Genomic DNA, 27,014 nt, shown 5'->3' on the forward strand with positions numbered 1-27,014 from the left:
AGGGACATAAACAATTAGTACCTAGTAAGCAGATATTATCTTTCCATTATTAAAATATTATATCAGTCATTGAACAATATTGTGATACTTCAACAAATGTGTTATCTTACCACATACATAATCAATAGCTACAAAAAACATACTTCCAAGTCATAACAATCGTTCCATAAGGTACAAAAAGAATCGTACAATAAGGTACAATATACAGTAATTTCAAATGTCATTTAGAACTTCATATAAGGCTTCCAGAATACAAGGAACGATGAATGATATAAGAATTTACAACCAGACTCCACATGTTATCATATTAAAATCTTAAAAATGGTAGAATTCGACAAGCAGCCAGATCAAAGATACAAAGATGGTCTATTGAGAACATGACAGTGTTAAACGAATCAGTCTAAACAATGTTTATGTGTGAGGCTTGAAAATTTATAGAAGATTCAAGCTTTGATGAAATACAGAAATCTGTCTTAATCTGCCACCTATAGGAAAAAGCTAAACTGACCTCTAGACAGGAGATTATTTAATTATTTAATGGTGGCTCAGCTATCGAACTTAGTTTCTAAATATATATTATACAACTAAAAGTATTATCATTTAGTTGTTATTGTTTTGTTTCTCATTACTAGTGACTGAATCAGTTCAATTCTAAATAAATCTCTATTCCATATTCTTAACATTTTCAAATCTGACTATAAGTTATAGTCAGTTTTTATCTTTTGAAAAAAAGCTACATACATCTTGTAAGATAACGCAAACACCATTCTTGTAAAATATATAATGCTATTAGATTAATTATATACCACCTGTAGCACAACATAATAGATTTCGTAAGTTTTAGTTGAACACAAATTACAGAAATGTATATATTTGTCAGATGATGCTAAAGCATTAACACAAGAAAGCAGGATAATACTCAAATTTATCCATATACGAAATAAGTGATCAAATAAAATCATTCTGATAAAATAAACAATGCTGTTATCCTTTATACAACAATCAGTTCACTGGTGTTCAGTTGAATGGCAGATTAGGAAAATCGGTGTGACAGACTTAGCAAGTTTTAAGGAAACTCACTCCTACAGATACAGTGTGCATGATGACTGCTTGGAAATCTGTCCAATCATACTTGCTCTGACTGGGACCTATTAAACTTATTTTCTATCTGCCATGAAGTATGCACGTTAAAAAATACATATAAGATATGCAATTGTTTGGTTAATATTTGTATCTGTTTATTATTTTCAGCTCATTCCATTTTAAGCAGATTATTTCATCAACAATTAAGGCTCAAAACAGTTCCTACCACATCTGTGTTCTGCGAAATAACTGCCTCTAAATCTTCAAAATGAAGTTATCAAATTGTCATGTAGTATACTGCATGATATGTTTTGGAGTTCTGACTGCATATCTACTTGAATTTATCTACGACAGGACACAGATCCTCTAGACAATTGTATCTATGCCCGACAATGGTCAGGATACATGTTCCCACTGCCACTTCTGCCACATGCCAATATCATATTATGTCACAGGACAGTTTGTGATATACTAAAATAATTTTCCAACTTACGAACCATTCTTCTACTGAGCTATATGATTGTTTATAGCAACCTCATCTATTACTCAAGCACTTCTACGCCAACTGGACACCACTACAGGAGACCAAAACCTGAGCAGAAGGCAATATTAAAATAATGTTGTGTCTCCATTTAGAAATATTGAAAATGACTCACTTCATCAGCAAACCACGTCTGACATGGTGGGGACATGTTAAGCTCATACTTCAGGTTCTGGCCAAGGTCTGATGTTATCTTGGAGAGATTCAGAGTTATGAACCTTCTAACTGTGGTACAGAACTTTGGATCAGGGGTCTTGACGTCATCAATCGCCACCCTTGTAATTCTTGCAAACACAACATGTTTCTTGAAGTGCAAGGTTAATCTGTGGAAAAGGTCAAGATCAAAAACACAGCAGCCACAGAAAATGAGATTTTCGGATGTCTCCTTCTTCTTTGCGACTGGCCAGCGAGCAATACAGGCAGCAAGAAGCCTATGGAAAATGGGAGGTGGCAAATATTTCCCTGTAAAAATGCAGCGCATATGTGGAGCGTACATCATCTGGGGATCTTGTTCAGTGAGGATAATTTCCTTTGGAGATTCCTGACGAAGCATACATGGGGTAAGGAAGTAGGTCTCCTCCTGAAAGTATATATATATATATATATATATATACAAAAAAAGACATTTCTTGTTATTCAGAAGATTATGTTAGAAAGCTTTCAAAGTGTTCTATGTTTATTAATGGGATTGACAGCTGATGATTGATCAGCATCATTGGTACAATTTTAAAGATGTGAAAGTCGACTATGTTAGGATGTTTCTATCAAATGTTGAACTATTTATTAGAAGCAAACAATGAAAGCATTTTCTATTTTTAGCAAAACTGGCATATTTTGTACAGTTGCTTTGGAAAAGAGTTTGATCCTTTAATGTCAGCGTTGTTGTCATTTTTTCTGAGGTGGGAAACATTGTGACTTCTGACATTCAGTTTGTTGGATTGTTTCTATCCTGACTGTTCATTGGTTAATTTTAATTATCTTAAAAAGCTAACTAGATGTATCCATTTTCTTGAATAGACACCAGTGGTTGTAGTACTGAATAGGATACATAATTATATAAATCTATGAATCTTAGTTTTCTAAGTACAGTGTATGTGAATTGCCTGTGAAACTTAATTACTTTATCCAAATCAAACTACTGACAATACGTCACAGGGAATACTATATTAAACATGATCACAGGGAATACTATACTAAACATGATCACAGGGAATACTATACTAAACATGATCACAGGGAATACTATATTAAACATGATCACAGGGAATACTATACTAAACATGATCACAGGGAATACTATACTAAACATGATCACAGGGAATACTATACTAAACATGATCACAGGGAATACTATACTAAACATGATCACAGGGAATACTATACTAAACATGATCACAGGGAATACTATATTAAACATGATCACAGGGAATACTATATTAAACATGATCACAGGGAATACTATATTAAACATGATCACAGGGAATACTATATTAAACATGATCAAAGGGATGAAAAATAATTTGCATGATATTTTCGTACTCACGTCACTTTACTGATCATAAATTGAAGTATTTCCAGAAATAAATTACTCAATAACTTCTAATGTGAATTTTCTACTGAATATTTATGTGTTGTTTTTTAATTATTACAAAGACAGTATCAAAGTATGCCAAGGGACATAACTTGTTTGATTATTTACTACCAGGATCAGAATTTTAGTTATAGTTCTTTCTATATATTGACTGTTTTTCAAGTCCAAAGGGCCAGATAAGGTAAATCTAGAAAGAGTCGTATTATTAGAAATACGTTATATTCTTAGTAATGGAAAGAATAGACTACGAGCAATGCTGTAAAACATGAAATCCCAGTGAGCCAAAAAACTGAATTGTGAATGAAAACTGATAAATAGATCAAACTAATGCTTTTCATACGAAAATATTGAAATGTTCAAGATATAGAAATACACAAAATTCTAATATGTACAATATATTTGTATGCATACATGAATGTATAGGGTTTAACGTTACATCTGCACAATCCAGGCTATTCTGTGCCACTAAAATATTAAGATCTTGTAATAATAATAATAATAATACCCCTGGGCAATACAACATTCTAAATATTGTACATATTATTTTAAAAAGAAAAACAATGAACACATTAATTATGTGTTAATACTACACATATGGTTCTCATATTACCTTAAAATGTATATTAACATACATCAATCAAACATATCTGTAGCTGACACTGAGCAAAACAACCCAAACAAACTGCTCTTCTGGAATATTTATCTGCCATTGAAAAATTAGGTCATTGTAGTAATAATAATAATGTTAATACCGCTGGGGATTACAACATTCGAAACATGTACAAATTATTATAGAAAAAGAATTCTCATATTAAGTATGTGTTAATGCTACACATGTAGTTCTCATAACATCTTAAAATGTATATGCACATACGTTATCAAAAAATATATGTAGCCGATTTACGCATACACAATGACAAAAACAGCTCGAATATTTTATGAGATATTACACTCAGATATATGAACCATCATTATGTTAGCATGGCAGGATGGTCTGCTTTAGGTTTAAGTGACAATGAATCTGATTCATTTTGATCCAATATATGTAAATGTCTTTTCAATGCATAAAGTCTCGATTTTGATTGCTATAATCACAGGTTTGATGGAGATATTCAGAATAGACAGAGGCAATTTTGATGGCTTGGACGAGGGATCAATCAGGTAAATGTTTTAAATAACGAAGAACTTCATAGACTAAAATACATCTATGACTGGTAAAAAAGTTGTAAAAATGACAAACTATGAAGGACTTTACTGACCAAAATACACCAATTATTTGCGACGTTTTAGTCCAAATCAAGACAGTTTAAACACTTAAACATGTCAGCCGACACTGTTATTCAACTGAGAAGTCACTTAAGAGTAGCTGCACACCACTTCTGAAATTTGTTTATACGATTTATATTAGTTTGTGTGCATGAAACCCAGAAACAGTGGTTCTTAACCGATTCAGCCCCGATCCCATCTGTAGGCGTGATGAGGCTGTACCCTACTTCAAAGCCCTGCAGCATCGAGGCCATTTAAGATAGACCAACATGGGTGGTGTTAAAAAAAGCAGACAGATATAGCTCTAACATGGTATCAAATAATCTGGAAGTTCTAGTTGCACTACAAAATACAGAGAGAAAAAGCTCATTTCTTGGACCCGGTTTTTTTTCACCCAAAATTCGCTCGAGATCGGAATGCGATTTTGTGTCCGGATTTTAGACCTTTTGGCCTCAGATCTAAGGCACCGGTCTTAACTGAACACAGACAGGTGAACCTTTGCAAAAACTAGGATAAGGTGGGCATTTGGAATAAATTGCGGTCTCCATACGAAAATGATGGGTCTATTAAGCAAAAAAAAAACAAAAAAAACAAAAGAACTCCAACTTTTACCCTTCTGCTCATGCGCAAGCAAAATAACCAATGGAAATTGATGTTTCTAATACAACTAGGCATCATTCTCATGGATAATCTGTTGAAAACCGCTGTATTACGATGTGTTCAGAAATAGCACCCCAAATCTCGTTCCTACGCACATTTCAGACAAAAATGACAAAAACCTCTGGGGCCGAATGAGTTAATGGGTGAATTTTCGTGACATCACTAAATCGGAATATTACTTATTTATTTCATCATTTGTGAATCAGTATTGCACATAAGTTACAAAAAGAGCCATTCTTTGACAATTTCTAAGAAATTTCCATAAACTTGATTAACCGATTCAGCCCCGATCCCGTCTGTAGGCGTGATGAGGCTGTACCCTACTTCAAAGCCCTGCAGCATCGAGGCCATTTAAGATAGACCAGCGTGGGTGGTATTAAAAAAAAGCAGACAGATATAGCTCTAAAATGGTATCAAATAATCTGGAAGTTCTAGTTGCACTACAAAATACAGAGAGAAAAAGCTCATTTCTTGGACCCAGTTTTTTTTCACCCAAAATTCGCTCGAGATCGGAATGCGATTTTGTGTCCGGATTTTAGACCTTTTGGTCTCAGATCTAAGGCATACCGGTCTTAACTGAACACAGACAGGTGAACCTTTGCAAAAACTAGGATAAGGTGGGCATTTGGAATAAATTGCGGTCTCCATACGAAAATGATGGGTCTATTAAGCAAAAAAAAAAAAAAAAAAAAAAAAAGAACTCCAACTTTTATCCTTCTGCTCATGCGCAAGCAAAATAACCAATGGAAATTGATGTTTCTAATACAACTAGGCATTATTCTCATGGATAATCTGTTGAAAACCGCTGTATTACGATGTGTTCAGAAATAGCACCCCAAATCTCGTTCCTACGCACATTTCAGACAAAAATGACAAAAACCTCTAGGTCCGAATGAGTTAAAAGGTCAACTGTTAATTTGAATAGAATGGTTTCCTTGCATGCATTTGTAAACCTTTATTTAGTCCTGGAAAAACTAATGAACTATGTGATGAGTTCAAATTAGTTATCATCAACTTACTGTAAGCAAACTCTATTTCAAGTGTGTTAAAGAGAGTTTGCTGAAAATAATTCTAGTCATAAATAAATGTTAAATGAAGGAAAGTCAAGGAGAAAGATGGATAGATCTCATCAGTACTCATATTACTGTCCTTCAGAAATACACATGATTCAAGCTGAACTGTTGTGTAGTACAAAAAGAGAAGCTATTTTGTGAAAAGAATTTAAATAACATGGTTCAAACAAAGTAAAATTGTATTTTCAATGTCCCAGAAAGTGAGATAATGGTTGAAAGTTACCCTAAAAGACAAAAGTTGAAAATTTGATTTATACATTTTCAGTTATCAATGCAGTGAGAGATAACTGCAATAAATTTGGAAGACAAAACCATCTAAGATATTTCCTGACAGATAGAAAAATATTTTCCTTACAAAATATGTATCTTCATTAATAATAATTTCGCAAATCCAGCCCACCCAGATCAGACTAAGTTGTTTCTAGCTATAAAGCTAAATGTTTTCGGTCCATCTAGTTGTCAGTTAAGAGTGGTGTCCCTTTGATGGCCATATCGCACCATGAATAACAGCAGTTCGAGAGCAGTTTTACTAATATGCAATGACTGTGGTGACTGCTCTAACTTCCTGAGCCAAGATGCAAAGCAAATTCACTTACTTTGGGTTTTTTTCCAATACGTGGAATTAATAGCCCACTTTATACAGGAATGTGTCTGTGCTGATATGTCCTTTCACTCTGTGAGAAGTAAGAAAACACGTGGTTTCCCATTATGCAACAGTTTGGTTTGTCTTAAATACCACTTCAGAACTCAAACTGGATTATGTTGTTGACTTTGAGATGAATTGTCCAGGACGTTGTTACAATGGTCTTATTCTCCTTGAATGGGAGCCTGTTATTGGCAATGAAAGATGGGGCTGTCATGGGAGATACTGACTAATCATGGTGGTTCACTATAATTCATTAACATATCCTGACATAGATACCATCCCTTCCAAGCTTTGGCTGCTTGAGAACAAGGGTAATTAAATATCTTGTTGGGCATTGTATGTAGAATGTGTTTAAAGGCATTGTGCCTTTTTAGACTGATTCATAAGAATGCCTTATAAACAATACATTGGGCTTCATACAAGGAAGTACCTAGCAGCACAACGTGGATTAGACTAATCAATGAAAACGCTTTTTTAAACTTGGTTCATGACACTGGTTTTATGAAGAATGAGGCACTAAGTATGGTGTTGTATGCAGGAAGTGAAAGGTGGCATTAAGCACGTCATGAAACTGGACAACATACGTTGTTCTTGTGGCTGATGCTGCATGATAGATTGTGGTTGTGAACAATTGGGCTCAGTCTATGTGATAGTGAAAGAACACAGCCATCTTTGCAGGCATGAAGTCCTGTTCTTGAGATTGGGTTTGTACTTTTCTGGAAGAATGTTCTCTCAGCTCAAGTTATGTAATGGTGTTATTCCTGAATCTCTATGTATTTGTCAGGATACTGACTTTATGCATTACATCAGCACTTAGTTTTACCATCTATCCCATGCCTTTCTGAGTGTTAACTATTGTGGGATAGCGACATAAATCATCAATTTTGTCTAATTATTTCTAGTTTATTTTTGGGGATGTTGAAAGAGATTGGATCCCACACATTTTCTAATTTTTTAGTCTTGTGTTGTTTGGTAATGTATTGTCTATCATGAATACAATTGTAGAAATGGATGTTTAGACAATTTTAGAATGATAGAGTATTAAAAATAAAGTAAACATAAAGTCCTATAAAAGAAAATATCAAAGGTAGGAATAATACAGACCTTTACAGCGTACATGAAGTTATAGATATTTCAATAATTTATATCAATGTCAGCTAAACATTACAATTCAGGTCACATTAAGGTATTTCAAATTAAGTGTGTAACACAGGCACAAATAACAGACTTGTCCATAGCCAAGCGTACAATAAAGACTAATCGTAATAAAAATGTATTCCATGATGGGTGTACGCATAGTTTTCAAATCAGTAACTTTTAACAGGTTATAGTAATCGCCTCCGTCAAAATTTGTTGATGAGTCAAAACAGGACAGTAGAGATTTTCATTAAGAGACTTTGTATATACAATGGTTTCACTAACTTTTAAAGAGTTACCGATTCATGTTTCAGTTTTATCTTTAATGTGGTTTCAATGTAGTCATCATGAATCCAATATGTCCTCTTGTATATAAAAAGACGAATGTCAATCGGCATGCACACGGATTATTCAGTGTAACCTGACTATATAATGGCTGTGCTTTAATCGTCAAATTGTGCTCTACTGACCTCATTTTTAAAATCCATCAAACATTGACCTGCATAGTACTACTATGTCAATTCGTTTCCAGTATCATCTAAAGAGGTATGCAACTCTTACCTTTGAAAGACGTAGCACTCACGGTCACAGTTAACTCATTTCAACTGCCTATTTGACTGCATCATAATCAAGGTAACTAACAGTCATCAGTGGTGTCATACTCATTATCAAAAGTGACCAACCATTGCAAATGAACCAAGTGCAAGACGGATTAGGTGCATAAGATACTTATTTGTACATACAGGACTCATTATAGGAATGCGACATCCAAAGTTTATATTGAGTTTAACATTCTCAAGTTGGAAAATGAACTTTGTTCAAGCCGAAATTGTGATATAACTTATGAAATAAGTATTTTTTAATATAACATACTGAGTTTCTACACCTTGATTCTTATGCAAATTTCATTCTTTTATGAATGAAGTCATTTTTTATGAATCTACAGTAACAATATAATGTGTCCAGATTCACAAACAAAAGTCAAAGATGCAGTACACAATGTTTTCACTGGTATATATGAAGTGTGTTGAAACCACCCAGATAATTGATTCAAATGATCTTGCTCAGATTGGTTATACAGAAAATGTGTGTGTGTGTGTGCGTATATATATATATATATATATATATATATATATATATATATATATATATATATATAGGTGTGTGTGTGTGTGTGTGTGAAGAATATAACTGCTATTTATTGACACTTATTCCTAACACGATTAAAACTGTTCATCCTTTGAGTTCAAAGATGGCCATAATGTCAGTAATTAGTTTCATTTATATGAGTATGTGACTGGCTGATTAGAGAGATTTGTGCTCCTAACTGACTGTGCCACACTTGAAAGGAGATGCCTTTTGGGTTTGCTTGATCAGTACAGCACATGTTACTGTTTTGAGGTTTACGCTGTTTGCACTTCTACACTGCCTCTGCAATTCTCTACAGTTCAAAGATTGAAGCTCTGGTATGGCTAAGGCTGCATCAAGTGGAGCAATTCTGAGAGAACTCTTCCAAAGCTGTTGTTGAAATACTTTAAGGACTATTTGAGGAAATCTTTGAATCATTTCTTCTGACCACGTCTAAATCATTCCCACCCCCCATCAGGTCACTGCAGAAGGTGTTCATTGGTAGTCTTTTTTCTGACATGGTCATGGTATGGCCTGCCCATCACAATTGTGATTTCAGCAGCAGCGAGTGGAGACTTGGGATATTATCCCTTGTGAGAACCTCCCAGTATGGAATAATGTTGTGCCATAAAATCATCATCAGTTTCATCACACAGCAAATACGAAAATGGTTCAGCCTCTTGGCATTGGTTTCATCATTAATGCGGACTGCACACAAGAGTGTACTGCCTATGTTGCATATCAGATGCACATTTGGTATTCCAGGGAACATTTGTCAGAAGGTAAGGGCTGCTGAACAGTCTCCTCCTGTAACGATGTTGTTGCGTACAGTCTCTTCAGATTGAAAACATGCTATCTGTCTGGTATATGTGTCTATCCCAGTCTTAGAGTCATCAGTAAGCATATGATAGAAGGTAATACTGAAGAAGGCTGTTATAATATGCATGCATTTCATGAAGTAATACAATCTTTGTCGACTGGGACGAACTCAAGTGACTCACTATCATCCATGACATGAGCAAGCATGCCATCACATAATACCGCACCATTATGATGAATATCGTTGGGCAACCAATTTTCTTTTATCTTCGTTCAAGGGCTCAATGTTGATGAACATCATGTATAGGTTAGTGTATTGTTCCAGGCATGGCTTCAGAAGTTGATGAGCTGCAAGCACCATGAATGTGATCAAGCATTATTTCCTGACGACATACTGATTGTCAGGCAGAAGTTCTTGAGCAATGTGATGCATAAAGTGCTTCCGAAGAATTCTGGCAACGATTTTGCTGGTGATTGATAGCAAGAAGGTGCCCAGATGGTTGCCACATGACTGTCTATTCCTCTTCACTTACACAAGTGGACAGTGGATGTATTCTTGTAATTCTTATGTACTTGCACAGTTTTCCAATGCAACATTGACTGGAAGATATCAGTCAGTTTATGTGCCACCTGTGAGCCTCTGACTTTGTAGAATCCTACTAGTATAGCATCAGTGAAATATGCTTTGCTACTTGACAGCAGATCAATTGCTTTCACGTTTTTTTTCAACGGTGGAGGATCAGTAAATTACATATTGATTTCTATTTGGATCATTCAATCTGGTTGCCCCTCTCTTATGGGAAAATGTTGAATGTGGATGCTGTTGATGTATTATACCTATCTTTTTGAAGTGGACCTCGATTATGTCGCAGTTTTGAACATTGTTGTTATTGAGATATCAAGAGAGAGGTGCATATGAGATCCAGTATCTGCAAGATCCATTTGCTGCCTAAACCTTACATACTGTAAATTCATGATGGACTGGATGGAGAGAACCAGACATTTACAAGGTAATAAACACAAATTATAGCAGATCAATGAAGCTCACAATTGACATACAATTTCGAACAAAATCAGTCTTGTGTCAATTATGTCTTCTGGCACATATCAGAGCTTATCAGGTAAATAATCCTGACACTGTTTGAAATAAAATCAAATGCAGCTTTTTCAGTGCCAATAATAATTAGATAAAATCTTTCATATAATTTTGCAAGATCCTCAATTACACTTCAGGCTCAGTTGAATTTATACATGAGGTTTTTGCTCCACTAATATAGTAACATGACCATGAAATTGTGGAAGTCAGGTAACCGTTTTAATTCTTGGTTGAAATGTTTTTATTTATTGACAAGTCAAGTGATTAATATGTTTAAACAAGAACAAATGAAAACATTATTTCATCAACTTTAAATTGAGTAGATTTGCATTTTGATTTATTCTGAACCTTTGAAGCCATATACAATTGATACCTCTGGCTAACTGCATTTAGTAAATGGTCAACTATTTTGTTTAAATGAGGAATGATGACATTATCCAAACTAAGGGGGGATCTATGTTAAACACAGCCATTATAATCCACTGTGGTAATAGGGTCGTAAGCAGTTAGGGCACTACTTTGTAGACATGTGCTGTAATAATTACCATGCTTGGTATTGATGGCATCCTTTTAATTTCAAGCACTTAGAACATGCTGTTAAGTGATTGATCTTGACAGGTATTCACTTCAGTTCATACAGACAGTAGTATTGTTCATGACCTTAAGTAACAAGGATAATGTCTTTGTCTGTCTATTAATTTTACAAAAACGAAAAGATTGTGACCCAACCAAATAAATTATACCTATTTGTGAAAGTATATTGAAAATAGCATTTTCATGTAATTTCATTTGAAGATTTTGTTTAAATTGTTTTCCTAATTTTAGCTTAAAAAATAACTTGTCATTTGTATATTTTACATTTATGGCTCTGATGAAATGTAAACTCTGCAAATAAATCCAAATAAAACGAAAACTAGAACAGTTGTTTCAACTGACCTTCACTCCAATCTCGCTAAATGACCTTGGCTTCGCTATGATGTTTAGCTGTTCCATTAACATCAGGATGTGATGTTTGTTGTCATAAAGTTCTGGATGTTTCTCCTTTGACCAAATAGCATCTGCAAAAGAAAAACAAAATGATTTTAAATCTATTGGAGAAGTTCTAATAGCAAACTGTTTATACTATACTTATTATAACATATTCATTTAAATACATCAGTGACATATTTATGAAAACAAAGTCATATGGACAACGTTCTTTTGCATACCATGGCCCAGCAACGTGGAATGAATTGCCCACTGAACTTAGACATAAAGACACAGTGATCACATTCAAGAGGGCTCTCAAAACTCACTTATATCGACTGCAAGAACAAACTTAAAGACCTAATAATGTTTCCTACCTGAAATATTCTCAGCATGTGTTTTATTTTTTAATGTTTTTCTAATTTCATGTTGTTTGTTTTTTGTAATAATATTATTATGTTTCTTATCTTATAGGTGTTGTCTAATGTTGTAAAGTGCTTAGAGCTTCTAAAAATTAGGCGCTATACAAAGTCCTCAATATTATTATTATTATTTGGAAATACAAATGTTGCATTCAGTTTTGTTACAAATAAAAATGCATGTTAAAAGACAAAGTCATTAACACCAAGGATAAAGCAAAAGAAACACAAACAAAATAAAAATCAACAAAGACTCATTTCATTCCTGTTTATATTTCTACATTTGCTAATTTTCTATTGTTGAGTCATATCAGATATTCCAAACAATCATTACAAATCTTGACTCTAACCTTATATGTAAGTTTCAAATAATTTAAATTTAGGACTGTGAACACTTAACACAAGTCCACAGTACAATTAGTGAATCAATTCTTTCAGTGAAAGAGGGTCTCTCTCTGTATATATAGTAAAGTAACAATTGATTTTTAATTTCCGCAATCAAGAAAGCAGACAATAAAATATGAGAGTTTCAAATACGATTTTAAATTATTTCTGACTGACTGATTTGTTGATTGAGTGTGGTTTTACAGCACATCAGCACTGTAAGGCTATTTAACGCCATAGAAAAGGTTAAATATAAGATAATTTATAGTTGATAAAATGTGTGTTATAGACCAGTGATAATACAATCAAACAGTTCAAAGTAAAACGATGAGGTCGTGAGGGTGATATACAAAACTTCCCGATCAGCGAGGGATGGAAATTGTGTGTAAATGAAAATTTAGATCAAAATGTACTAAATTATGGGGGCCCCAAGTGGCCGAGTGGTCTAAAGCGCTCTTCGTTACGGATCACTGCCATCTCACCTCTGTCTGCGGCGGTTCGAGTCTAAGATTCAGCCAACGTGGGCATGTGAGAAAGCTTGCCAGTAGCTTCTCGTGGGTCGGTGGTTCTTTCTGGGGTTTTCCGGGTTCTTCCTCCACCATTAATACTGGCCGCCATGTATAGCCTATCATGCTGAAAAATGGCGTTAAACCCCACAACAACCACAACAACAACAACAACTAAATTATGAATGATGGTATGTATATTACATAAAATTACTCAAAGTGATAGTGTAGCATAATAGTTATATCATTAATTTTAAAATGCAAGAAATCTGTAAATCTGTATTTTATCAAAAAGTTTCTTCATGTGATGAACATTGTAATTACAATCTCGTGCAGGTTAAAAATCGAAACACTTTCTCATAAAGTGGTTAACAGTGAATCATTTACTGCAAGCAACACACTCAGGTGGGTCTTTTCCTTTTAGCATGTAGGAATGTGTTATATAAGTTTGACGAACTCTAATTCTTGCAATGATGGATGGTTCTGTAGGAAGGGGCCCAGACTCCAAGGGTTGGCTTGATCGCATGGAGTTTGTTATTCACTGCATCATTATATGATGCCTGCCACTTAGACTTTTTGATACTAGGTTTAAAATCAGTGTATGGTATTTTGAAATCGGATTGGTTTAGAGATAGGGGCTTTTTAGTAGCTTGATCAGCTTTTTCATTACCCTTAATACAAATATATCTTGGTAAGCAACATTTTAATATATTGTTGGATGTACACAGCTTGGTATGTTTGATGAAAGTATTGGTCAGTAATGGGTTTTCCAAGCATAAAAATGGTTATGAGCATATCCTGGATAGTAGGTCGTGCTGACCGTAACTGAGTGACTTTGATAAATATTGCTGAAGACGCTTACTTATTTATTAACCTCATAGAGATCTGCTATTTTTGATTAAATTGCTTGTCATTGAGGTCTGGTTTATAGATCTGTCCATTCTGATTAATCCAATGGTCAATACGTCCTGTCTTACATTTAATAATGACTTGGATGTTTCACATGGTGCTCTAAAGTGGTATTAGTAGAAAGCAGCTTGATTATTTGAGTTCTGAATCATAACCTTGAATCTATCAACTAGAGAACTCTGTCAATTACCTGATTTACAAAACTGAATTTGTCCCATTTTATAGACATTTACTTTTATTACCTATCTACTTATTAACTCCAGGTAAATATTTATTTGATAAATACTTACCTGATCATAACAGAATAATAGAAACCCCACTTATAAATCCAGTCCTCCCAAGTTCTAAATGATATTCACATCATCGTTAAGCTAGTTGTAGCAGCTCAGTAAACTTCAGCTACTACTTCAATGCCCTAAAGGGATCCTGTAGATGCCCAGAGGAAGAAAGCTTCAAAGAAGACAGTGGTTTTAAGACACAGTAGCCATTATGTTGGACCTTTTAATATTCTGACCCAGACTGACTAATGAAGCATGAATATCACTGATGCTGTAGCTACAATGGCTTGGAAATAGGTCTTATACGAAAGAGGAATCGATGTTCTGCTTTCGTTGACCACACTGGAACTCGGACTACAGTGTAGGTTTCAATTTTGAGCAAAGTATCAAGGCTTTCAAACATGATATAAAGTTGGCTGAAGGGTCTAAGAGATCTGTCAGTTTTAATGGTAAACAGAATATAAATCTTGAAACAGTAACCAGCAATTACAATAAGAACTAACTTTTCGAAATGATGTAAGGGAAATAAGCTATTTGTAGTGCCATGACTTAAGGGATCAGATGCAATTCTGCTTATCACTGGTAGAAAAATGGTGAATTTCAAATTGCATGCCTTCTTCTCCAAGCAACTTTTTCACTTGAAGAACTTTCTTCTTTAATTGGTTCCCTTGATATGATCCAGTTATGAAGGTTTATCACTTTTGTGAATACTTTTGGTCGGCAAGAAGGTTAGATTAGCCTTGAAATCTTTGCTAATGGATTTAATATATGACTGCATTATAACATCTATTTGAGGAGAGCATTTAGGTTCAGTATGGATTTCGGCAAGACCATAGGAATCAAATGAGATCGGTGGGTGAGGGATGTATGCATAAAAATGATTTTACTTGAGTGAAATGGAATGAACTGTCAAGGCCATTGGGTCCGAAACCTGCAAGATGAAGGTTGGGAGGTTCAGCTGTCCACCTCCATGAAAATATATCTTTAAGAGGTTGACCCCAGTGATTACAATCTGGATGAACTTTGAGGATGAACATATCATTCTATGGTAATTGGTTCATTCAGTCTGGACAACAGGGTGTGTGATGTGGAAATCTTGAACGTGTATTGCCATTGATGAAATCACGTCATAAAATCATAAACAAGAACAAAGTTGCTATATGAGGTATGATTAACCCTTGCTTTCTGAGATAATTAAAAATAGTCAAGATGTTGGAAATAATAAGGATGCCTAGCTCATATACTGTATCCTGTCATGATTGAAATACGCTCACTATGTCAAGAGAACACTCTCTATGTCTTACATATTGAGAAAGTTGATGCATGGTATACTCATGAAGGAAACAAATCATGTTCAGTGTCTCATCTGTGTGCGGAAAGAGTGTTTATCTCTTGCTGCATGATGTTTGCCCTTTACAGATTTCTGGCAATTTGTTCGAAAAAGAACCTATGATAGTAAAACAGTCTGCAAGCTGCATCTAAAATGGCCAGCAATGCAGCTCATATTGTACGTTCTGGATCAGGTGAGAGGTAATACGAGTGATATTAACGTCTGTGTATGCCCGACATGCATGATATTACAATTTTGCTATGCACTTTGATTACATACATTGTTTTCATCTCCCAAACATGTGATAAGAAATGAGAATTTCAAATAATTAATTAGTATGTGTTGTATGATTAGGAATTCGGCAGATTCTCAGGTGCTGCTTCATCAAAGATTAAATTACTTCTTGAATTGCATGCAACTATATATTCCACTGACAATGCTGTTGGTGTTATTGTTGTTATAGGGGTCAACGCCATTTTTCAGCACAAGATAGGCTATACATGGCGGCCAGTATTATTGGTGGTGGAAGAACCTGGGAAAACACCGGAAAGAACCACTGACCCACGAGAAGCTACCAACAAACTTTCTCACATACCCATATTGGCCGAGCCCGAGACACGAACCCACGCAGAAAGAGATGAGATGGCAGTGATCCATGACGAATAGCTCTTTAAACAACTCGGCCACTCGGGACCCCCACTGACAATGCCATCATGTGAGATGTTAACCAGTAGTTTCATCTTAACAATATTCATTCCTAAAGATCCCACTAAAAGCTAACTATATATGGATTGAACAGACAAGTTGCCATGACACACACTGGTGTATGTCTCACAGCATAATAGGAGCTAATATGGTGCCAACTTATCGCAAAGATAAACAAAATGTAAAATTAGGTTGTAAAACATTTAGGAAACTTAACCCTTCCAGATAAATGTAAACATCGAGTACAAGAAAAAAAGTAAATCATTACGATTCTGCAAAATAAATAATACAGGAACAAATATAAAATCCTTAAAACAGATGGACATACTTTATTATATATCCTGCATCTACTCAAATAGTCCACTAATGTTTTGGTTGGTATGTCTTCATACAGTTTCTTTATGCAACTCACATCATCAGTTACTATAGTGTCACAGAGTTTAGCTAAGAATGAATGACTACCTGGCTGATTTGCACAAAGGACTGCTAATGCTAAGGCCAAAATGTGGGTATCATTGAAACAGACATCAGATGAGACAATAACGTCTTGCCAGACTTATGCTATAACTGCTTTCAGCAGACCATTTGCCTAGCTTGATAAAGACCAGGAAATCCTAGTGTAATCCTTGGATATGCAAGGATGTAATGTGCAATAAACACTTAAAAATATGCCATACAATAAGCTATGGGGTACCTCAGGATGGATTGCAAGACATTATCAAGACATATAGACTTAAAGTGCCGAAATTCTGATATCCTGGGATGACATTGTTTGCACTAGACGAAACATTCAGAACAAACCAGGACAACTGTAATTTATCAATTGCAAGCTATTTCAAATTTACCCTTAGCAGCTCAGAGTCTACAAAATACAAAGCATTGCTGATCAGTGCTACAGAAATCCAACAGCCCGATGCCCGGGGTCCCTCTAATTTTAGTTCGGGCCTGTCCTGTATTCAAAATGAGGTGCCCGTCAGGCTTACAAAAAATAGTTTGCCTGAAGAAACCTTGATCGATGACAGACAATGCTGATGTAAGTTGTGGTATGTGGTGGAACCTCCTGCGTACTGACTATTCACATAACAAGGTTTCCAAGGATACGTTTATTTTCTTTTAGAAATATTCTGCACGAAAGAATTCTTCCAAGCGAGAAATAATTAAATGTTGTTGTTGTTGTGGGGTTTAACGCCATTTTTCAGCACGATAGGCTATACATGGCGGCCAGTATTAATGGTGGAGGAAGAACCCGGAAAACCCCGGAAAGAACCACCGACCCACGAGAAGCTACTGGCAAGCTTTCTCACATGCCCACATTGGCTGAATCTTAGACTCGAACCGCCACAGACAGAGGTGAGATGGCAGTGATCCGTAACGAAGAGCGCTTTAGACCACTCAGCCACTCGGGGCCCCGAGAAATAATTAAAAGAATTTGCAGTAAACCTTGAATACAAACTGAAGTGATCTACAAACAACTGAACTGGTTTGAGTATACTTCAAAACTGATTTTTTCCACCATAATATATTTGTTTTTACACGCAATCAGCAATTCCAAATCAATTTCTGACTCTTCCTTTGAAGAGAAGGGGTACTGATCAGGGGCTTTGAAGGAAATGTTTCAAATCAGAGAGAATTCATTCACTTAAATAACCAGTTTCATGGACTGTTTTATATACATCCGCATCAACAGTATTTTAACGAGTCTCAAAACATTCCATGACTGTGAACCAATCTAAAATTAGAGATAACTAATCTATAACTACAGACTTAAATCCATGTCTATTGGCCAACATATTGAACTAATGGGGTTTAGAAAGCAAGTTTTTTCCCTCATTATATAAATCTGTCATGCAGTATCAAATCGTTCAATTTAAACACTTAGATGAAGGCACAATACTGAAACCTGAAATTAAGACGTTATATCACCATTATTTATCATATTTTCAACATTCATAACATTGGTGCGCTTTTAAGACTGGGGAAACTGTTCCAATGACATCCCTCCTGTCCCAAACAAATTACTTCAACTGAAACTGTTTTGCTTACAGAGACCAACTCCAAGCAAGATCACCAACACTCCGCAAAACAGAATAATTCTAAAATTTTCACTTAGGCAAGAGATTGCCATTTACATTTATATTCACCTCCGATATTTAAATGTATTGAAACTAAGCTATACTATAGAGCCTATGCCTGGCTTGGATCAATCAGGTTAGAAATCAGAATAAAAACATTATATTGACAGATGTTTAGTCTTTGAGAACCCTTGAATCGCAAGAACTAGGTAACCATCCCCTGTGTTTCCCTAGTAGTGACCCAAATATTATTAATATGCTATACAACACAGGAATCTGATCAAGGTAATTACACTCCAGCTGTCTACACACCACTTAATGTTATTCAGTCCAGATGACAGGGAATTCCTTGGAGGAGAGTATTCTTGATTGCAATTAACACTCACTGAAAGCGATAAATGATAGTAAACAACCTTAACACTATTAAGGATTTCATTTTATTGGTGTTAATGCCTACAGATCAGTCCCACTCAATGATCCCGATCACACTGATACTAAATTACTACAGACAATATTATCGGTGACACTTCTTAACTTAGATAATCCTAGCTCTGATTTTGGTCAAAAACCAATAGCGCACTGAAATTATTAACAGCTGTCAGATGCAAGAAGCGTTTTAAAGAATTTTGGTGGTATATATTATATATTTTAATAATTGAAATACAAATGAGCAGAATTTAAAACTTCCTAGTAGCTTTTGACATCTTTTTTAAATCAACTGGGCAAAAGTATGAGATCTAACACAAGTTTTAACTTTCTGTTGCAATGAAATCTTATCCATTGTGCATTTAATGTTTGGCACATATATTTTCAGTACTGAAATAAAAGCTTTTATTATTTTCAGGTCACAAAAGGGGTAAGCATTGATTGGTTATACACACATTGGGTTATGATAGGAGATTCTTCCTCTGCAGAATCATTTCTGTTATAGAAAAATCTGATCAAAATCAGGTCTCCACTGTTCTATGTGACAATTGGCAGTGGCCACTTAGGAGTAATGTTCTGGTGACTTTGGAATAAGCTAGTGGAAATGCAGATTTCAGACATCTGAAAGTGAATTAAATCGATTATACTCTTCAGCTATATTGCTCAGTCTCCCGAATGTGAGGATAAAAAACATCATCTGATTGTCTGACACAATTAGAGAGTATGGTAATTACATAGATCACCAGAATATGACCCCAAGGCAATCACCTTCAGAACCTCATGTACGACAGTGGAAACCTGCTTTCAGTCATATTAGCTATAGAAATACTTCGCAAAAGTCCACATTGTAATTTGATTCAATGAAATACCAATGCCACCTGGTGATGCCTTATGTTGTCTATTTCACATTATGAACTTTGTGGATAGACGCATACCAATATTATATGAAACAACGTTCAAACTTATAAAAGCAGCATTTGTTATACATAATTTAGTGTGGCTGACATACAGCTGTCAATTTTGTATACATGTATGTTGAAGAAAAGAATGAACAAATGAAATGGCAAAAAGGCTATATACCCTTCCATTTTCATTGGTGAGTCAATAAAGAAAGAGACATATAGTTTATAAAACAGACAGAAAAGCAAGAAATGTACAAACCAACAAGTTCTAAAGAAAGTATTCCTTTCTCCCTGAAGTTGGACCATTTCTGTGCGCTGTCAGCATCAATGTCAGAGCCATTTGATTCATTACCATTTTCAGCAGGGTTTTCTGGTAGGTTAGGATGAACACTGATGAGGAGTTTCAGGGCATCAATCAACCACTTTGGGTCCAACACAATATTGTCTCTCAATACTTCAGTCCTGATTAATAAAATTATTTCAATGAATTTGGAATTAAATAACAACTCCTTTCTGTTATATAAATGTAGCAGTATTTCAAAAGGATTTTGAATTAATTATTGACTCTTTCTGTATTGTATATTTTAAGGTAGTCACATAAGCTGATATACCTTTGCTGTTTTCTTTCCACTTCATATATATTTAGTTTTATTTCTTTGAACACATCATGATCTCTGTACTCATATCACAAGTTCCATGAGGTTCAAATTACATGTCATCCAAAAGAAGAATTTTGACCTGAGGTAGCTACATTCAAAATGCTATTAAACTATATGCTTTCTCAAAGGCTGCATTTGATAACTGTCTGCAATATAAAGCTCTAATATACTGTTGACAAAGCACTAATTTCTAAAATAGGTCCAACAGACGAAACATCTTCTGCAAGCAAGGTAAGATATTAAGATTTGTGTTTGTAAAACGTGTATACCACCACTACCAAAATATAACTAGTCATGTTCAATTTTAGAAAAGGATAAAAAAAATAAAAAGTAGTACAATGTTTATAAAAGGTGTAATGTTCTGAAACCCTAAATATTAAAAATATATCTAATGAATTTCACTTGTCTGCTTCCTATGATTTTCTCTAATAAATGTGTTAAGCCATGTCAATGAATTTTGAAAAATGTATCTAAATGGTAAAACCACGAAAGTGGCTTAAAATCTAATTAATGTCATTCACATATTAATACATATATCACAACCAAACATTATTGGCCTAGCTAGTGTGATTTTCATTTAATTGTGGTAGTTTATAATAGTTTTGTCAAAACGTCAAAGCCCCCCCACCAAAAAAAAACAAGCCTATATCTTGCTAGTCCACAATAATTGCATAGTCTCAGTAATAGAAGGCATTTAGAAAATGATGCAAGGGCAAAACACACTTGATTACACTGTGGTCGATGAGTGGGCAAAGAGTGCCAAGTATGTAGCCGAAAGAACCCTGGACAAAAGAGGTGCACTGATATTGATAATGTAGTCTTAGGTAAATACTTATTGGGACCATAGGCCATTATGGCAAATCATTCCCATCAGGCACTGGAGGATTGGTGTCATCCCACAACTGGGATCGGTGATAACGGCAGCATGAAGATGATGTCATATTGAGAAGCTCTCATGAATAGACACGCTGATGTAAATGACTACCCTCTGTCTGTCACCTTTTCACTTTTGTTTGTTCTAGCTGAGACAGTAAGTGAGGGAAATTGGTTTGCTTAGCGGTTTCTTTGCAGATCTTGTCAAACTGGTCATTAATGAGATTATATGATAATGGCTGCGAGTGTAGTTTGCTATTATGGTGGTCTTTAAGAAAGGTGGAGGTAGGGAGCACTACATCTCATTCCACCAGTTGTAAATTTGTAGATTCTGTATCTTGGGCTGCTATGTCTAAAATGCAAGCAATTCTAGAAACAGACTCCAACACATGTTTTGTGGTAGAAGATAAGGCATGCTCTGCCTGTTGAAAGATTGCGATATATATGTTAGAGGGAGGAGGGGAAAATTGTTATATTGATCCATGTAAGGCTGAGTCTTCCTGCATAATAGTGTGATCTAATAATGAGAGAACTTGCGATTAAGTTGTAGTTGTCTTTGAATAAAGGTGGTGAATCTAACATCTCTTGCATTACCTGCAAAGTTGCTGGAGAAGAATGTTGAGGATCGTGGTTCACTATACTTGATGCATGTCCTGACTTTGATACTGTTAATTCCATTATATCCCTAAACTCCATTTGAGTCACAAAGGCTTGATAACAAATGGAGCGAAATATACTGGATACTGAGGTATCAAGATGAGTATCAGGAACTATGCAAGCCGTGAAACTCGAGAAAGCTCATTCTTTTGGTGGCTGATACCCTCAGTGGCTACTTCTGTGCCTTAGTTTTTAGAACCCCCAGTACATCCGTCCATTGGCCTCTGTCTATTACATGCATATCTTGCGTGTTCGCAGACTGTGACCAGAGTAAACTACGCATGAAGAAAGGCTGTCAGACTTATGAAAAGGATGAATTAAATCATTTATAAGAATTTGTCATCGAAGATAGAACAAAATAAAAGTTGGTTATTTATAGATGGATCATTCTTTCCTTTGAACACAAAACTCCTCCAACTGTCTTTATTGTAGAAAACTTTCAAAATGCTTTTATCTGGATAGCGAGCCATCTCTGTCTGTAGAGAGTGTGCTTCACAGCACGAGCATGAGTAGTAACCCGAGATGTCACTGGATTTAGCACCAATCTTTAAGTTTTACAGCTAAATAGTTTTAGCATGGAAGGGCTGGATGCGCCTTAAATAAGCAGTTCTCATCAGTATTATGATTGATTAACGTATATGAAGAAAGTTAGAAAATTCACAACAATTTTTAGCAAGGTGTACTGAAAAATCATTTACTGTAATATACAACTGGGAAAACAGACATTTAATAAGGACAGATGTGTCATTCTGATTCAGCAAAAGGAAGCAGTCTTCTAAACTAGAAAATTTGCGAAGTTCACTTAGAATTTAATTACTACTAACACAGATCAAAATAGCCTGGTTCCCTGGCCTTAAATGAAACCTAGATCTGGATTAAATCCCAAGATCAAAATAGCCTGGTTCCCTGGCCTTAAATGAAACCTAGATCTGGATTAAATCCCAAGATCAAAATAGCCTGGTTCCCTGGCCAACTCCACCAAACCTTAAATGAAACCTAGATCTGGATTAAATCCCAAGAAGCCAATATTTGGATTTGACCACAACACAACATTTTCATATATTTGCTATTATTTTGCAAGTACATATTTCGATGGTACATTTTAGTAAGATATATTGACAAAGTGTAAAGGTTGGTATGTCTGGTACTAGCAACTTGTCAACAATTAATCTGCAGCATTAAAACCACCATTATACTAATACTTGACTTATAATCTTACTTGAAGTAGATGATTGTTCCTGTTTCATGTAGATATTCAAGAAATGGATCCAATTCTTTTATTTGGGCAGTTCCGGCCTTGTTTAAATTTTCCACAGTACTGTGAGAAATCACCTGGAATTAAAATTTGTCAAAGCCTATAATTATATTACATTCACTAACTTTCTTAATAAAATATTTATATGCTTTAAACCTTTTTGTGTCACAAATGTCACGTTATAACATCACATACAGAAAGTTATAGATACTATACTCTAATTTGACGATGTCAGTATTCAAGTAGATACAGTTGTCTTAATTCCCTATTGTCAGTATTCATCTAGATAAATGTATCCTTAGTTGAGCTTGACCTTTTAATTTTTGCAAGTTGCGTAAATTTTATACCGTTAGGTAAAAATATATTTGGACAACGTTTCCAAATTTCAGTTTAATTGTGACACAATATGATAGTGTGATGTAATGATTATTGTTAACATCCTTTAGAATGATATAATCACCATTAGTGTGAAGATCTGTAGGCGTCGTGTGATCAACATAAATGTTAAGACACACACCCCCACAGAGTGGTGTAATCAACATCATTGTTAAGATCTGTTATGTTGGTTTAATTACCATTTCAGATATATCAGAGTGGTGTAATCACATCATTAAGGTTGAGGTTTGAGCGGTTTACTCACAATGAGCGTTAAGATCTATATAATGGTGCAATTACCATCATCGATCTATCACTGGTGTTGTCAACCCCAATAGTAAGATGTGTTACAATGGTTTAATCGCCATCAAGGTTAAGATATGTTAGAGTTGTGTATTCATCATTGTTAAGACTCTATGGTCTTAAAGTAACAGTAAAAAAAGAGGAAAAAAGTTTTGTAAAATTCAGCAAATAATGTATTTACCTAAAAAACAAAGTAAACATTTAATATGCATGTTATCGTGAAATAAATTCCAAATACCCGTAAAACTTATATCACATATCCAAATATATAGTGTTCCAAATGAGTTGTTGTTCTTAACTGTGCAGAGGTACTAAGTGTATTGATGTATCACAATGATATAATCCAGAATGTTTTTGAATCTCTCCTCAACAAACCCAAGGCATGGTCACCATGCTTTTTCAAAAATGTATTTCCCAGTCATTTCGAGGATGGAATTTAGTTTTTCAAGGTTTATTTATCACCATGATGGAATGGAATTAAATAACATTTTAATCTCTAAAACTTGCATTTCTCAAATATTAAGATGAGTCTATTTCAGGAATTTTATCTTGTGGAACAATAAATTTTAAACCCTGAATTCATCTGTGCCAATAAATCCCCAAAACAGACACGATCTTTTAAACAACCTAAACTCCCTATGATGATCTGGTTAAAAATCAATCATTTAAAAGACCAAATTAAAAAGAGTTGATTTAAATTACGGCAGAAAAATTCCCAGTTGTTTCCAAACTTTCATCAACATTTGCAAAATTCAATGTCTTTTATGGCTGGGGAAAAATCTATCAAATCTCCCGATGTTTTCTAGATTTCCTTAGTAGCATGAAGACCCTGCCAAATAAGGGTTATCTATTCCAAAATATAAATGATCATTTTGTATTTCCAGTGAATAAAGTGTATATAAAGATTCCTCAAACATTATATCTGAACAACTGCAAATATATCAGCAGACTGAAAGTGAAGAAGGAATAAATAATCTTGTTGATCTCGAACTGTCAAATAACTTCCAACGCTACATGTGCCCTAGACATAGGTCCTTTCCAATGGAAATATTCATCAAAATTGCAAATAATGTCAAGTCTGTTTTTGTATAGAAAGGACCTGGCAAAAATTATGTAGACCATATAATTTTCATGGGGAATGCCAATGTTCTGAACTCAAATTCAAGTATACATGTTTACAAATGATCTTGATTTATAATCATAGATAAAGGTCATTTATTTATGTTGTTTATAAATGACCTTTGCAATCTACAATGATGGGAAAAAATTAAGCACACAATACAGATATACACATGACACAATCAAAATTAAAATCTGTTATAGTTGTGCAATAAACATCATTCTTAAGGTCTGTCATTATAATAGTGATTTAATTACCATCAATGACCATCTGCTACAATAGTGTTATCACCATCACTGCAAATAAACAATTCACCCTGCAATCGTAACCATTATACACTGATGCATCATCTCCAAAGCTGTAAATGGTCAAATCTACATAGGAAAGGTTAACTAAAACTTGGTCAATCTGATAATAGGTATAATGTCCATCCCAATGCAATTATATGCAGATAGAAGTTGAGATTTCACTGATCTGTAACGGCAAGTACACTGGACTACTCACCCACCCACCCACCCATCCCATCCTTTTGTGATCTGCATCACAGCCAAGACATACAACAAAGTAAACCAAGTAACTCAAGCCTCAGATATCAGCCATATGTAATAATATTCAACCTCCTTGATCAATCCTATTTCAGAAAAACAATTACTGCACACTGATCATCTGAGAAACAAACCAGATCTGACATAGATTACCAAAATCTCACTAAATATTTGACAGAAAATGACTGTTTGTTATTTTTGAAGTGCGACAGGTATGATAGTGTAATATATAGACTAAGCACGTTAACACCTTCCACATCATGATGGATACTCTGATCTAGAAAGATAGACCATCACATTGTATCCTTTTAATGCTCAATTTAAATACTAACACTTGGTCTTTAAAATGCTTGTTTGTGAAGTTATGAATAGAATTTTTGAAATTTGTGACGTTATAACTATAACTTTTAAAAACCGTGTAAAAGGTTCTCCTCAATGAAATTCTTTCTTGAAAGGAATGGTGCTCTATGGTCCAAAAAAATATTTCCATGAATCTGAGATAGGACCATTTCTTCTTTTTAACTGCTTGGTGTTGAAACCATAATTTGATACTCTCGAGCAAAAGTAGTTTGGAATAAGCAACAATGGTGACCATACTAGATGTATAATCAGCATTCTGCACAAACTGGATCTTCTCATGAAAACTCTGTCTATTATGAGTAGCAAGCTAAATGCAATGTCATCCATATTTGAGATCAGATTGACACCAATTTAATTTAAGGCAAACTATGGATCATGATTAGTCTTCTGTGGAAAACTGTATGTCAAAAGTATTTATGTTTAGGTGGTGTGTCAATGACACAATGTTCCTGATGAATACCATGATGGCCATACTAGATGTAAAAATGGCACCGTTTTTAATTTAGTCCAAACAAACATCTAATTATTCTGGTGAAAACATGACTTTTATGATCTTTCTTTTCGGATAGGCAGCAATAACAATATCTTTGAGATGGTTACTATGACAGCCATACTGGACATCAGATTGGCACAATTTGTACTCCCCAATGCTAGTATGATTTTTATTTCAGGGGAACATACATATAAAGTTTTTTGAAGAAGATTGTTGTTACAACAGTCCATACTGGATGTCAGATCAGCATAACCTTCATTTATGAACAACTAGATATTATTAAAACTCTTTCAGTAAAAGCCATATGATGCCATGACCCCTATTCAGGAAATGTAGCAAATAATTACATTTTTAGATGCCCAGGACTATGTTGCAGTCAAAATGAAGTCTGGAAAACACCATCTTTATGTTAGACTGAGAGGTTACCATCAGCAGTC

At 34.8% G+C, this 27,014-nt stretch overlaps 1 protein-coding gene across 1 annotated transcript in view; it reads right to left on the reverse strand.

Moving 5' to 3' along the window:
- LOC149784555 (uncharacterized) overlaps nt 1-27,014 on the reverse strand; it is a 73,202-nt gene that overhangs the window by 11,836 nt on the left and 34,352 nt on the right. Inside the window, exons 6-9 of the mRNA XM_089932636.1 lie at nt 23,346-23,458; nt 20,197-20,399; nt 11,977-12,098; nt 1,740-2,204 (exon numbers count right to left, since the gene is read on the reverse strand). Of these exons, the coding sequence (XP_089788762.1) occupies nt 1,740-2,204; nt 11,977-12,098; nt 20,197-20,399; nt 23,346-23,458 (903 nt within the window). The remainder of the gene's footprint in view (nt 1-1,739; nt 2,205-11,976; nt 12,099-20,196; nt 20,400-23,345; nt 23,459-27,014) is intronic.

Source organism: Sinohyriopsis cumingii, chromosome 14 (genome assembly GCF_028554795.1).
Source record: "Sinohyriopsis cumingii isolate HCF-2022 chromosome 14, ASM2855479v2, whole genome shotgun sequence".
Taxonomy (NCBI): domain Eukaryota; kingdom Metazoa; phylum Mollusca; class Bivalvia; order Unionida; family Unionidae; genus Sinohyriopsis; species Sinohyriopsis cumingii.